Source organism: Microcaecilia unicolor, chromosome 4, assembly GCF_901765095.1.
Source record: "Microcaecilia unicolor chromosome 4, aMicUni1.1, whole genome shotgun sequence".
Lineage (NCBI taxonomy): Eukaryota > Metazoa > Chordata > Amphibia > Gymnophiona > Siphonopidae > Microcaecilia > Microcaecilia unicolor.
In genome coordinates this window covers 259517970-259533672 of record NC_044034.1, presented here as the reverse complement: position 1 = coordinate 259533672, position 15703 = coordinate 259517970, and the positions used below count along the sequence as shown (strand labels likewise).

Genomic DNA, 15703 nt, shown 5'->3' with positions numbered 1-15703 from the left:
TCAGTAGAAGAAGTTTGAACAGGATGCGAAAACGGATAGGGAGCCAGTGAAGGGTCTTGAGGAGAGGGGTAGTATGAGTAAAGCGACCCTGGCGGAAGATGAGACGGGCAGCAGAGTTTTGAACCGACTGGAGAGGGGAGAGGTGACTAAGTGGGAGGCCAGCAAGAAGCAGATTGCAGTAGTCTAAACGAGAGGTGACAAGGGTGTGGATGAGGGTTTTGGTAGAGTGCTCGGAAAGAAAGGGGCGGATTTTACGGATGTTGTAAAGAAAGAAACGACAGGTCTTGGCAATCTGCTGGATATGAGCAGAGAAGGAGAGAGAAGAGTCAAAGATGACCCCAAGGTTTCGAGCTGAGGAGACAGGGAGAATGAGAGAGCCATCAACAGAAATAGAAAACGGGGGGAGCGGGGAGGTGGGTTTGGGGGGGAAAATGAGAAGCTCGGTTTTGGTCATATTTAATTTCAGGTGGTGTTGAGACATCCAGACAGCAATGTCGGACAAGCACGCTGAAACTTTGGTTTGGATGCAAGGTGAGATATCAGGGGTAGAAAGGTAGATTTGGGAGTCATCAGCATAGAGATGGTAGGAAAAGCCATGGGATGAGATTAATGAGCCAAGGGAAGAAGTGTAGATAGAAAAGAGGAGGGGACCAAGAACAGAACCCTGAGGTACGCCGACAGGCAGAGGGATAGAAGTAGAAGAGGATCCTGTTTCCTAATGGGTTGTAATCTGCCTTGGGAAGCCTGGTGTTATAAAGATAATGGAATATATTGAAATAAAATGGAAGTACAATTAAACTCTCCATTCATTGGGGCACATGGAATCACATCTTCATCTGTTTTGTAGAAGTTTACCTTTTAGATACACAAATGGATTATTCTGTTGTTTGAGCATGTTTCAGGGACAAGTGGTTTATAAGAAAATAATAAAAATATTTTCTGTCAAACAGATGTCTCATTTGTTGAAACATAACTAAATGGGCTATAAGCCCTTAATGCAGTCCATTGGTTTTCTTATATTTTGTTCTTGTGATGGCTTATACTGTGCGTAAACTGGAAATACAGCGAGACAGAATAATAGAATTCAGTAACATCCAAAACTTATTTTTTATGTTTTAATCCTCTTTATTAAAAGCAAAACATGTTGGTTGATAAGCTTCATACAGAACAAGAAAAAAACAGTAAACCATCCAACATGGCACAATAAAAACTTTTACAGAGAACATACCCCAAGAACCCTTCCCCTCCAGTACTCCCCTCCCTCCCTATAAGCCCACTTGACTGTTTCCACCCACCAAAATAACACAACAGATGTACAGATCAGTAGGACTCAAAGTATTTCATAACAAGCACTGCCTCCACTGTATGCAAATCTCTCTCATGAATATTAATTGTCAATATCCTGACAAACCTGACTGCCTTGGGTAACTCCAGGACCAGGTTATCCCAGTGGCATTCCTAGGGGGGCTGACACCCGGGACGGATCGCCGATGCGCCCCGCCCCCCGGGTGCAGCACCCCCCCCCCGGGATGCAGCGTGACCCCCCCCCCCCCGGCGAAATGACACTCCCCTGTGAAAGAACCACCCGGGTGCACGCCGCTGGGGGGGGGGGGGGTGCCGCGCGCGCCTGTCCTTCGTTCCGTGTTCCCTCTGCCCCGGAACAGGAAGTAACCTGTTCCGAGGCAGAGGGAGCATGGAATGAACGAAGGACAGGCGCGCGCGGCACCCCCCCAGCGCTGTGCACCTGGGGCAGACCGCACCCACCGCCCCCCCCCTAGGAACGCCACTAGGTTATTCTAACTACCATAAGAGGCAGACATGGTAGTATAATTAACATTATAATTTTATTTGTATTTGGGTAATAACTGAGAAAATGGTATTAAAAATTAGATTACAAAGCATGAAGTTGACTTGGTTAACTTCTGCTGTATATCAACCAGTAGTAAATAATAGTAATAAACAATATTAAATGCATTTTTATAATATACCACTGCATTCTTCAAAACAGAAGGAGCAAGTTCCCACAAACCATCTTTCTCTTTTGATCTAGGCACAGGGTAAAAAAAAAAAGATTTTAAATGCTCCCTGGTTTCAACCTAATATTTATTGCTCTTGTATCCCACATTTTCCCACCTCTTTGCAGGCTCAATGTTAAATGTGGGATATGAATCTCATAAATAAATAGAACCGCTGAATGTTGAGCATCTGATTCTCATAACATGATGTCTGTTGTAAGTGGCTCATTACCAGAAGAAAAAAAAATATCTCTGCACGAATATAACAGTGCTAGGGTGTCCCTGTAACCAGCCCCTCCAACTGACCACTGATTAAGATTTATAACAACAAACTACTACTGTACCTATGAAAAGTTATTCCGTTATTATACATCCTCTGTGAAAATATAAGTGAAATTAACTAAAAATGCTACCAATAAAGAACGACAGGGTGGATGCAGCAGCTCATAGGTTTGCTTGCTTCGTTTTGAGTGAACGGGGATGACGGCTGCGCTGGGACGGGGAAACTTAGACTAACCTATTTGGTTTCAGCGTTCTGACGTCACTTAATCTCCTGTCTATTAAACCTCCTTGTGTCAGTGTGCCCTGTGTCTATTAAACCTCCTTGGGTCACACATCTATCAGTCCCGGCAGAAAGCAAGTGCGGCTGCGCTGAGTATATCACATGGAAAAAGCTGAATCGGACATGTTGCGCTCTCCTCTGACGCAACTTCCTGGTTCCAGCAAGGCGACCGACCGCGCGATATAGAGCCGAGGGACAGAAGTTGTATGAGAAGGAAAGCTTTGGGATTGTTTGTCGGCGACTTCAGGTGAGGTATGAGTTTGATCAGGGATTGGGGGGGGGGGGGGGTGTTTGAGGGAGAGGTGCTGTATCGCGGAGAAGGAAGAGCGTGGAAGATAGAGGGAGAGATGGCAGATCATGCGGCGGGGAGACCGGTCCCCGATGTTGTGGCTGCCGCTTGTGGGAGTGTGAGTACAATCGAATGCATGCGTCACACGCCTAATGCGTGTGACTTGGTATCTTTGCTTCTGAAATTCAGGTTTCTGTAATTGTCCATGTAATCACAGTAGAAGTAGTAATTTATTATGTGACATTATAGCTGTACGGTTGAGATTTGTTAAAATATGTGTTCTATGAGAGTGGGAAATGTAGACAGAAACAGTTTAAAGGTTTTCTTGAGCTGGAATACAAAGGGCATGTTTGTGTGATTGCTGACTGTCTTATTAGGGGCTCATTTCAAAGCACAAAGTTCCATAGGCTATGTAACTTTGTAAGTCTGTGGTTTGAAAATACAGCAGTTCTCCTAAGTCTCTGGTGTGTAGCTAACTTAGAAGTATATATTTCGAGCGATAGCAAATTAGTATTTTTTTTTTCATAACGGCACGTAGGAGCTCCCACCAGCACTGCCAAAATAAGCATTTAAGGTGGGCGTTGACAATTTTTCTTAGTTTAGGAGCCAGCCCAACAACTTAGTAGCCAGTGGCCAAGACTTTTCTCAGCCCTATCCTCTGAAGTAAGGAGTGTTGGGGAGAGGGGATGGGGATTCTTTCCAAGATGTGCTTCAGCTTCGTTAGAGCCTGATTTACTAATGATGTTTTTCCATTCCTTGGGAAAAGAAAGTGAAGTAAACTAGGTCCTTAATGCACCCCTGAGTGCTACTGGCAGAAATACAAGGCTAGCAGCCTGCCTCTCCACACAATCTTCATCTCTCTTTCTCTTAACCCTCCTTCTAACTTGTCACCCTGTCTCGTTCACTGTCCTCCCACATTTCCTGCCTTCACCTAGTCTTCCTCCCCCATCTACATCATTCCCCAGTCTCTCTCATTGTCTCCTACTCCCTGTCATCACTCAATCTCACTCACTTTTCCTCTCCCCCCTGCTCTGTCACCCAGTCTGGTTTATGCTCTCTTTCTCCTGCCATGTCATTACCTAGTCTCAGGTGCACTCTACCCTTCCCCACTCCTCTCTCTTAACTCATTCGTACCCACAAATCTCCCTTCATTATCCCACATCTTTATTTTCCCTCAAATCAGCCATTGCTAGCTCTCACCACCCATCAAGCCAATAAGCTTCCTTCTACCGCCCCCCATCACCCCAGTTTGTAATCCCAGTTGACCATCACCCCAACCCGTATCCCTAGACTGGTACAACAGTAAACCTTCCCCCTGCCAGCCCTCAGAGTCACTATCCCTTCCCTACTGCCACTGGGAGCAAGAACTTTCTCTTCCATGCGCTGTGTGAGGAAGGTGCAGGAACTGTTGTGCTGGTCTCATGAGACTTGAAAGTTCTTGCTGTGTGATTTAGGGAGGAGGAAGTTCCTGCTCTGGTAGCAGAAATTAAAAAAAAAAAACACCTTTGAAAAAGGGGCATAAAAATCTTTGGCACAAGAGACAAATGTATTGTCGGCCATAGCAACCTGGAACCTGGGATTTATCAAGCCCTCTTCTGGGGGCTTGCTGACTAGAGGTGCTTTCCCTACTAGTAAGTAGTAAAGGCCTGTTAAAACAGGCTTGAGGGAAAATGGGGGCCGGGGGAGGGGGGGGGAAACTGATTAGGTACTTTATACTAGGGATGAGCTGTCATTTGAAACAAGTGCCAATAGTAGCAACATAATGGATGATGGCAGATAAAGGCCTGCACGGTGTGCTGTATATCCCAGTAGTGCATGATGGTTCACACGTGCATGCACTATCAGGAAATAGTGCTCCCCTAGCACGCGCCAGAAAAATAGGCCCCTATTTTTTTTATTGCAGCAGTTACCCGGTGGTAATCGGGCAGCACTACACACTGCCTGGTTACTGCTGGGTTAGCACGAGATCTCTTACCACCACCTCAATGGGTAGTGGTAAGTGCAGTCTTACCGCATGGCCACGTCTTTCTTTTTTCAGCCTTTTTGCCCGCGGAGGTAAAAAGGGCCTCAGCACGCGACAAAAATGGCTGCTGCCGCTAGTGCAGAGCCCCTTTTACTGCAGCTTAGTAAAGGGGCCCCTGTATGTGCAAATAATGTGCACATAGTGTGTAGTACTATGACGTTAGTTTCAAAACAAAATAAACAATCCCTCCCCTCTGAAACACAACATGAAAATTTTCAGGCTATCCATCCCTGTTGTATATTTAGCCTATGGTCAGTTTGTGCTCATACGTTCTGCTGGGAGCTCTAGATTTGCTTGGTTCTCTTCATGGGTATCTTGCAGGCAGAAAGCATTTCTCTGGGTGCATGTATGGTAAATGTATCGTTTTATACTTGTATATCTTTGTCTTGGATCTAAATTATTGTTAAATATAAGTTTTATATTAGATCCAGAACAAAAAATTTAAAGCCTAATATCAATTGGAGTCAGACAGTAGAAAAGTAGAGTTGGAATCGGTGGTTTGATATTTTGACTCCACAGCCCTTCTCACAAGCCACTGTAATAAATATTCCTACTAACATAAACTATTTTGTTTATATCCAAGATGCTTCTGCTGTTTTTGTTTGTTTAAGATGGTTGATGGTGTTCTAAAGTAGCCAAACTAGTGGCATTTTTCAGATGTTTTCAGTGAGGTTGTTTTTTTTTTTTTTTTCCCTGCATTTTTTTTAAATACTAGCAGAAGTATTACATTGTACTTTTTGGATACAAATTATTTCTTTTTAATTACTTCCAGAAAAGTGTCAGCAAGAATGTATTTTGAAGCATTGTGCTAAGTGTTTCAAATCCTCTGTTTCTGTTTTGATGCTATTGTTAACCCAATGGTTCTCAAACCTGTCCAGCTAGTCAGGTTTTCAGGATATTTGCAATGAGTCTATATGCATGAAATTTCCATATACTGCTTCAGTGACATTTAAATTTCTCATGCATTTTTAATGCAGATATTCTGAAAACCTGAGTAGTTGCTGCTGATACTCCTCACTATCATAACTCCCCAGTATCCTCCTCTTCCATTACCAAGGTTCCCCTATACTGCTATGGATTTATAGTCTGTCTCACTGACACAGACTACTCAATAATTACCGTGGATTCTTTTGGATTCGTATTAGATAAATGAAACCTTTTATTAGAGGTGCTAAATTCTACAATCATTAAAGTATATACAATGAATACCAAATTAGAGCTGTGTCTTCTGCATTCCAACTTATTCACACATAATCAAAGTTAAAACAATCATTTTTTAAAAAGAATTACTTATAATCAACAATACAGACCCTGAGTGCACTGGTCGGTCAAGACGGAGATGAAAAACAATCTTTAAAATTCATTTCCATTACACTAGGCCATGGGCATAGTAGGCAAGTGGTTTTCTAATCACACTATGAGGCCTTATATATGGTATTGCAGTATTTATGCTGCTTTTTTTTTCCTTTAAGGAGAGTCACAAAACTTGTTGCCCACCACCATACTCGAGCTTTGCTGGTTATTGATTTTATACCTGTTTTCTCTCACAGTTTGTTCATTTGTCTGTGAAGTGTCCCAGAGCATCAGGAAAATGTCAGTGTTTCACGACGAAGTGGAAATTGAAGATTTTGAATACGACGAGGATACAGAGACCTATTACTATCCTTGTCCATGTGGGGACCGTTTTGCAATCAGCAAGGTAAAAACCATCTCCCTCTTTTGGGTGGAGGAAAGGGGAGAGAGGAGTTCTTATGTTTGTCATAGTCTCTTGATGCAGGACAGAAAGCCAGTGTATTGGGGGGTGAGGGAGAGGATGTCCCATATTAGGGATGGCAGTGTCTGAAGTTTGCTGAGTTTCTCTGTTATCGCCTTCAGCTAGTGAAGCCTTAATTCTGCCAGGCTACCGCCCTGCATGAGAAAAAAGTACAACTTCTTGAAGGGATTCAGATGCAGACAGGTTGGAAAAATGAGCTCTGTGGGCCGCTGATGTGTGTCTCTATGCCCAGTATTCAAATGTGCCACATGTCACATAAAATGAAGCACTATTGCATAACTATTTATAATCAGTTGTCAGCCGTTTAAAGGGCATTGCTGAATATGCATATTGTTGCTAATTACTCATATATATATAAGCCTGCTGTTTCTTTTGCTTAACTTTGATAATGTATAAGTTATACATGGAGCAGAGTTTCAAGTTTCTTCAATATCTTGATATATTGCTTAGGAGCTGCTCTGTGTATAACTTCTGGCCTGGCCCCTAATGCCACTGTTAAGAAAATGCATAAAAATTAGCCATGTAATGATTTATACAGCTAATTTTACATGGTATCCACGGCTGAATTTTAAAGTCAAAGCCCTTGTGTGGCCAGCCTCCAATGGTGGCTGCATTAAGGACTCTTGAATATTGGGGCCCCTTGTGTTCTCCTTTTACAGAATGACTTCAGTGCCAGCACTTATGATAAGGGTTGTTAACTACAAAAGAGAATTCAGGTACAATTAGGATGAGACTCGGAGCTAGAAATGAATTAACATTCAAAAGCTAGTTCCTTTTGTTTTCATTGTGCAATTTCTTTATCTTTGTAGATGTTGTAAACCACTTAGATACTGTATTTTATAGGCAGTTTATCAAATAAATTTGAACTTTTAGTGACACTTACTTTGGTTGAGTACATGAACTGTATGTTGACACAAAAAATAAAGGAACTATAACATGGGAAGTGTGAGGTTTCATCACATATTTTATGACTAGTTACTCTAAGCATGTGCCAGGGCACAGTTTCATAGACCAAGGATCATGACTTAATGTTGTCACTTTGCTGGGAAGATTTTGGGATGATTGAGTAGGTGAGATGTGCCTCGGCAAGTTAGTTGAAAGAGACCTTCATGTTCTATTTTCACTGCACCACAAATTAATGTTTTAATTGAAAGGCTTCAGTTTTGGGGGAAGGGATGGTGAAAGCACAGAAGGCATCAGAACTGACCTCTGTTTGTCTGTGGGTGCCATGAGCTTTTATTTTACAAATACCCAAGAATTTTTCCCATCCCAACCCACTTAGCCCAGTGATTGCACTGATGGTCATATACCGGGACTTCTTCCAGAATGCTAAAATGTTGGGCTCTAAAATCCAGTCACTTGCCTCTTCCACTGGAGGTGCCATGGGCCCCTAATGAGATTCAGTGGGGCGCCTCCATGGTGGAACCTGTGGGGCAGACTACATGTTTCACTGCGAGTGGACCCTTATTACCTTTGGCCAGTTGGTCCTGAGGTAGATAGGCTTTAGACCAAACTGGTCTGCATATGTCAAATGTAAAAGCCTTTTTTTTTTATGGAGACTTTACGGTTAATAAACAGGTACTAATTTTTGTTTTGTTTTGCAGGAAGACTTAGAAAATGGCGAAGAAGTTGCTACCTGTCCGAGCTGCTCTTTGATTGTGCGAGTCATTTACGATAAAGTAAGAACTTTAAGTTCAGTGAATACTGATTTCTTATACCTGGAAATGCATAGACAATGATATTACGAAGAAGAAAATGGACACCACTGCAGTTCCCGGAGTGTATTATTTATTACTGTTATTTGTAAAGCACTGTCGGATGTACACAGTACTTTACAGACAGATATTGTACAGTCCCTGCTGCTTGTTGCGTATCATCTAATGAAAGTTAGATAAGTAATATGGACAAGACACAGGCAGTATATTAAGACCTGATTAATGATAACTGTGGAGCTTTCTGCATGGACTGAAGCCTCTTGAGAGGCTGAACTAATATAGTGAGTAGGGTTCAAATGAAGATAACTGCCCACTCAGGTGAACCAACAGGAAAATCTCTTCCATGGAAACCAATGAGCAAAGTAAGGGGTAGAAAGGAGGGAACGAGTAATAAATGTCACCAGCAGTTTAGTCACTGTTCTCTGAAACCAGAGAAAGTGAAGTTAATTTAGCAAGCTTGCTGGATTGCTTTTCCACATGGAAGCAATAAGGCAATGTACCTACTTCAGACAATAGTGCAAGAATCAAGACTCAACTATTTATCTGCTGTTGTGTCTCTGAAGAAGAGGTCTGCAGGACTATTTGTTACGTTGCACGTCTAGGTTGCATAAACCTATTCATTCATTCATAGTATGGACGCTGAGTTAGAAAACGTAACCTCTGTTTCCCTTGCATAGTTGAACGTAATTCCTGACGCTAATGGCTGTTTCTTTCAAATAATCTTGAGGCATCAACTTCACACTTAGAACGAAAAAGCTGAATTAACAGATGTAGAGGGGGGAAGGGAGGGTGGTTAAAGGACAAAGAACACAGTAGTGTACAACAATAGAGAGAACCTTCCTAGAAAGTGTTGAATAAGCATGAGCAGAGGTATTCCACCCCCTACACTGTACCATTTTTGTTATTTTTAGCCACATTTCGAAAATTACAATCGCATCACAAAGAATGCAACCAAAGAAATTTATACATGAAAAGAAAATTAACAGCATGAAAATATTCCTTAGTCTTAAGTCCACTAAATTAGGCAGTTGGGACCAAGATACCTTTAAAAAAAAAAAAAACAACAAACTACACTATACCACTGAGTTATTCCAGCTCATATACGTTATCCTGCATTTTTTTTCTTTTTTGGGATTAAATTATAGTTACAACAAACAAATACTCCTGTTGTTTGTTACTGTTTTAGGCACCTCCTTTTATTTATATATAATCCCCTATTAGGATTAGGATTTAAATTATAGTTGCCATACTCTAGACTGGGGTTATTAACTAATGGTGCCTGCATCCCAGGAGTGCAAGAAGTGACTGAATGGGGTGCAGATAAGGGTCTTAAAATCTGAGGCAATTTATTAAAACTTTCTAGACAGTAAAGACGGTTATTAGGACAGTAATTGATAGTATAACTGTACTATTGTAATTTTAGCACCTAATAGCAACATATATTCCTAAAAATGCTAGCGCACCTTAGTGAAAGACCCCCTTCAATGCAGTAAATTGGATACAGAGGGTGAGTATAGTCACTATGAAATTTGCAGTATGTTGGTACTGAAGAATGGTGTGAGAAATGATTTATGAATGTGGTGTGCTAATTAAAATAAATGCAAGTAATTGGATGTATACAGGGGAGTGATCTAAAAAACAGAAATATATGTTAAGTGACGTGGTAAGACTGAAATGTTGATGAGTAGAAGACAAGTTAGATTTTGTTAGGACTGTTCCCACTATATAGTATCCATAGCAGTTTTTAAAGCTGCTTGGAGGAAGCAAGGTCTTGGGGAAATTCATAGTATGGGAACAAGAAAATGGAAAGCAGGTTCCTCTTAAAGGTTTTCTAAATACAGTGCATGGGGCCAAATGTGTGCTGTAGAGTAATTTTACAGTTCATAATTCTAGGTGGATGTAACAATAGAAAACAAAGGTTTGCATGTTGATAGAAAAGTAGTGTTGTGTAGATTTGCATTTCAAAATGGCTGGTGCAAAATTTAATTTAAATCCAAGTGCATGGATATAAAGAAATATAAATTCATGTAAATGCCTGTGTCTAAAGTAGATGAATCATTTAGTTAAAAAAAAAAATCACACAATGTTAGTAGAAAAATCAAGCTAAGGATTGTGACTGATGTTTAAGAGAACTTACCACACCTGGGTGGATCTGTTTGAATCATATAAATCCTTGATACTTTCCATTCCTTTCTTCTGACGCTAGGTAGCAATTTAAATATTTCCAAGTCTAAACATGTTTGAATATTGGTGATATAATATTGATGTTCGTGTTTTGCATATTTGTAAATAGTGTTCAACTTTGAAAGCCTTCATGTGTGTTCCACCTGCTTTGTTTCCGTTTTATTTTGATTTCTGTTAATGGTAAACACAATTTAAATCTTCCAAGAAAAATATTATACATGGACATTCTGGTTTTTTTAAAGTAACACTGGGAGCTGATTTTCCAATTGAATTTGATAGTCAATTAAACGTAAGTGGGGTTTTCTGGGAAATGTGTTAAAAGCACATTCCAAACCTTTCTTTTCTTGTATTTAACTTAAACCTGATTACTGCAGGGTATTGCCCCTTTGCGCCACCATCCCAGCTGAGCCTTCATGCACAGTAAGCAGGCATCTTTCTCTGTTTTTAATTCCCCTCCTTTTTCAGCTCAGCTAGTGTATCAGTAGTTCTTCAGTTATGGACATCAATTGTGGTTCTCTCTGGAACCCGTGTGTACTCTGAAGCTAGTGAGTAGGTGGTACTATTGATGGACTGTTTATACACTTGCCAGGACTGTGAGCAAAACTCATTTATTATGGTTACCTTAGAATATGGCTTCAGAAGCTGTTTTAATATAGGGGTTCAGAGACCTCAAATCTGACTCCATCTCTAAATAGCACTAGTACTGGGGTAATCAAGAAGTTGTGAAGTTCTAAAAGGAATTGCCACTAAGAGAGACGTTAGGTCTAAGGAAAAGATACCAGCCTTATGACAAACTGGATTTAGATTACAAGTTATACAATGCAGCGAAGGATAGCCCGATACAGCAAAAGCATTTATACTTACAGCCTCTGATCATAAAGTGAAGTCCACAGAACATCATTTGGGATGAGGAGTTTATTTGCCAAGATACAAGTCAAATCAGTGATTGACAACAGGCACGTAAATCAATTAGTTATAGGAATATAATAATCCAGCTGCAAACAGGTGTTAATTAGTTCCTAATCTTTTATAATTTCTTTTACCAATTAAAGGTTTTACAAGGGAAAGCAATTAGGTAATTTGTCAATTCTGCTGGACACATTGGTTTCCTTTGGAGAGAGAGAGTGGCAACCCTTCTCTCTAGCTTAAACCAGGAAATACTCTGATTTTTTTATAGGTGCCCTCAGGATATGGATAATATGACAATAGATATACCTGATTGGATCTATGCTAATGTCATGGTTACCACTGATTGGCTCATACTAATGAGTAGCTTCTATCTTGCCAACATGGTTTTGTCTTTAGCTCGCTTGACCACAAATCTTAAGCAAGACCCTGCATCCAGCTACACCTTTCCTTTCTCACACCATGGCTGACCACAATGTCACTCTGTCCTTTGGACCCCCACCTTTGTGTTTCCTGTTGTTCTCTTTAGAGCTCCAACACTGGGAGTTCAAGCAAGAGTCACTCAGGCCTGTAAGCTTTTCCCTCATTTTAGAGCCTGAACCAAAGTCTAGGCAGGGGACCAAGGCTCATAGCTGTGGCATTTTTATACATCTCCCCCCTTTGAAGGCCTTTAGGAAAGGGCTTCAACAATATATGGTTTGACAACTTATAGTAGGCCAAGTCAATCATCTAGGCCTTATGCTCACACCTCAGAACAATATGACTAGTACCCTGATCGAAGGCTGTCTTAGGTTGGGATACTTAGTCCTCCTTACCCGTCATGGCCAAACGATCTTTCTGAGCACTAGGGAGGTGGACAGTATAAGTATACAAGACATTATTAAGGGGAGTCTTTGTGTTCAAGATTGTCAATGATGTAGCTAAGAATAGGCTGAGGGCAACAGTTAGGGCTTCTATCACAGAGTAACATGGTAGCAACATTTTCTATAGGTATATGAATCTTCAAAGGAAGAAATTGGGATTTGTAATACCTAAGTACTTAAGTTTGGAAGCATGCTAGCTCTCTCGGGCAAATATGAAAGTGCAAAATTTCCATTATTACTATCATTCCAGAGTAGCTCAATCACTCCCATGGTACCATAGCAAACAGTGTTAAAATTTAAACAGCAGCATGTTGAATTAAAGAATCTAAAAAGAATCTTTTGTATTTACCACATGGGGAACAATGAGAAAGGTATATCTATCTTGGGGACCCCATAGCCAGCTGGGTTTTTAGGCTATCCACAATAAATATGCATGATGTCGGGTTACATATATTAGACTCGGCATGTGCACCTTTTTCCCCATATTCATTGTGGTTGCTCTGAAAACCCAACTAGCTATAGGGTCAACAGGATAAGTTAATGAAGTTCATATTTTAATTAGGAGTGGGCAGTGATTTAAAATGTTTTAATTTGAAATTAATTGTAGTATTAAAAATTGTAATTGAACAATTAATTGCACTTATCTTTTTAGGGCCATGTTCAAATAGTTCTGTTTGCATAGGGGCCCCCAATGTGCTGTTGGACTGAGCCCAATGTTTAAGCATGTCTCTGGAAAAAAAAATCTCCCCTTTCCTACTGGTGCTCTCTCATCGATCACCATCACTCACTCATTCACGTTATCTCACTCTTCCCTCCCTCCCATTGTCCACCAGTTCATGCTCTCACCCTCCCCTGTGCCCAACATTGCTCCCCCTTCATCACACGTTCACGCTGTCCCCCTGCTAATTCTGAGTCTGGCATCTCATCCCCCTCCCCCGTTCTACCTTAACAAGCTTCTCCCTTCATATGGTCGCCAGCAGCAATTCCTACACACTGCTTGCAAATGACCACAAAGACTTCTCTCTGCCGAGTTCCGCCCAGGCGAAATAAGAAGTTGTCAGAGAGGGGGCAGGGCACAGCAAAAGGAAGGCTTTCAGATTAGCTGCAGGCAGTGCATGGGAATTTCTGCCATTGCCAGTGACCCTGTGAAGAGTGAGGCCTGTTATGGTAGATGCATGGGGTGGGGAAGGGTGGCAGCATTTAAAAAAATGTCTGTATTAACAAATTCTGTCTTTTTTGCATTAAGGGGCCCTTGTTGGCGCACTACTGCCGGCCTACCGCGGGAGCTGGCGGTTGTGCCTCTCCCACCATGTATTATTTCCGTCGCGATGGGAAATTTTTTTATTTTTAGCGCCGAGAGCTTACCCAGTGGTAATCCAGCAGGCCTGGTTAGCGCGGAAGCCTTTTCCTTATGGACTCCCCCAGGAAATGGCCAACAGCAAGTGTGTACTGACTGCACAGCCATGTCCTTTTTTTTTTTTTTCCCTTCCTTTTACTCGCTGCTGTAAAAGGGGCCTTGGCGCACATTAAATCCATACATCAGCACCACCGCAGGGCCCCTTGTACTGCAGCTTGGTAAAAGGAGCCCTAAATGTCCACCTCCTAATTATAATCGATCTGAATCAAAAGCAAAAAAGGGGGAATGGAATAAAGGTGAACTTGCTTGGATATTTATCTGGCTGTAAAATAATAAATTGTTTTATAATTCTTTGTTTTCCAGGAAGAATTTATGTGTGGAGAAGTTGTTCCAGCACCTAAAACAAAGCGTGCGCCACTGATCCAGTGCTGAACGTCATTTCTGAACCAGACCTGCAGGAAACCCAGCAACAGGCAGACCAGGCGCAGTGGAAGAGTTTTTATTGTGCTTTTGCTGCTTGGTGATGGTGGGGGAGGGGGAGACGACTGCTCATTACATTATTTTGCGGAGAAACTCGGCTAGCATACCACTTCAGGTAGTGCTTGATTTTATCATCAGGTGCATGTCAACTCTGCTTTTGAATACTCTTTAAGTATCCTCAGGATTCATGTTCATTCAAGCCATTAAAAGTTGAGCAATCTGCAGTGTACTGTGATAGAAAAAAATTAGTGGCGTTAAAATGCTGAAATGGCACTTCTAGTTGGGAAACCAAACCAAAGTGTGCTTTGAAGCAATAAGCAATGTTTTGGGTGGCAAGAAAGTATTCCTACACTACTTCTGCCTATCACTTTCATGAAAAATGCCATTTTTACCATTGGAGCTGCCCAGTATGTCATGAAGTCCTGGGTTGGCTGTTCAATTTAATGTCTTAGGAAATGTGCACCTTATTTTATTTTAATATTTATAGTTTTCATCTTTCTTTTAAATTTATATTTTAAAATTCTGAATATTTTTTTCCAGCACTGCTGGAATCTGTGGGGAAAAACCAATTTGACTATGGAATTTGTTGCTTGAACACTTTTTTTTTTTTTTTTTTTAAATTGCACCATTTATTTTACAACATGGTTAATGTGCTCACAATATAAAAATTGTATTTTGCCAAAAAGTTTCAAATTAGTGCCCTTCATTATGAAAATGTGTGCATTTGGTTTTTTTCCTGAGCAGAAGATATCCTTCTAAACAATTGTGTTCTTATTGTCCTTAAATGTATGTTACACCCTTAACCTGATTTTGCTCACATTTCTAAGAAACACTTGGCAAAAACGGGTTAATAAAGGACTAGACACTGGTGAGTTATTGTTTTTATAAAACAGGTGAGGCATAAACCTAAAATCATAACAATATAACTTTAAAACACTGGTATGCCACATATCCTATGCTGTTTAACATCCTAATATTTTGTTAAGTCTATGGTATAAAAATACTGAATCTGGATTAAATTATATAGGATGAAAGAGGGTTGAGATATTGAGGTCAATCAAGCGACAGTATTGCTCCTATTCTTGAGTATAAGCTTCTTCTTTTTTTTTTTTTTTTTTTTTAAATCTTTTATGTGGTTGCCCCAGGAGGAAATGTCTTCTTTTCTGGAATAAGGTTGTATGTACTTTTATTAAATCTCCCTTGCAGTGGCCTTTCAGCAGTTAATACTGTGGTTGTTTATACATTAGCTGTTTCAGGGTAGTGAAAGTGGTTTTCTGCTAATAAAATCAGAAAAAAAAATACTGTAAACACACAATGATGAAAGCTGTTTGGTTTTTTTTTTCCATTCTTTATTTCTGTTTTGATTCAATGCCTTTTTCAGTTGTAGCTAAAATCAGCAGATTTAAGTTGTGCATTGTCCCCCAAATTCTGTATATGACACCTAATTATGCATGTTAAATTGGGCACACACCCAGTTTATGAGCATCTTAAATAATGAGCCAGTTGGCGCTGATTGGGTGGTAACAATTAGCACT

The 15703-nt window shown here is 40.7% G+C and overlaps 1 protein-coding gene across 2 annotated transcripts; it reads left to right on the top strand.

Annotated features, from left to right (window-relative positions):
- The first annotated feature begins 2631 nt into the window (after positions 1 to 2631).
- On the top strand, positions 2632 to 15483 carry DPH3 (diphthamide biosynthesis 3). Of its 2 annotated transcripts, none has more exons than XM_030199556.1 (4): positions 2632 to 2824; positions 6440 to 6588; positions 8268 to 8342; positions 14052 to 15483. In XM_030199556.1, the coding sequence occupies exons 2-4, from the start codon at positions 6481 to 6483 to the stop codon at positions 14118 to 14120; spliced, it is 252 nt and encodes an 83-aa protein (XP_030055416.1). In that variant the 5' UTR covers positions 2632 to 2824; positions 6440 to 6480; the 3' UTR covers positions 14121 to 15483. The 2 variants fall into 2 exon arrangements, with proteins under 2 accessions (XP_030055416.1, XP_030055417.1); XM_030199557.1 differs by having other exon boundaries at positions 2632 to 2829.
- The last annotated feature ends 220 nt before the right edge of the window (positions 15484 to 15703 follow it).

Coding starts and splice junctions, on each gene's coding strand:
- DPH3 (XM_030199556.1), top strand. CDS start 6,481: ATGTCAGTGTTTCACGACGAAGTGGAAATTGAAGATTTTGAATACGAC. Junction 6,589..8,267: donor ACCGTTTTGCAATCAGCAAG/GTAAAAACCATC, acceptor TTTGTTTTGCAG/GAAGACTTAGAAAATGGCGA. Junction 8,343..14,051: donor TGCGAGTCATTTACGATAAA/GTAAGAACTTTA, acceptor TTTGTTTTCCAG/GAAGAATTTATGTGTGGAGA.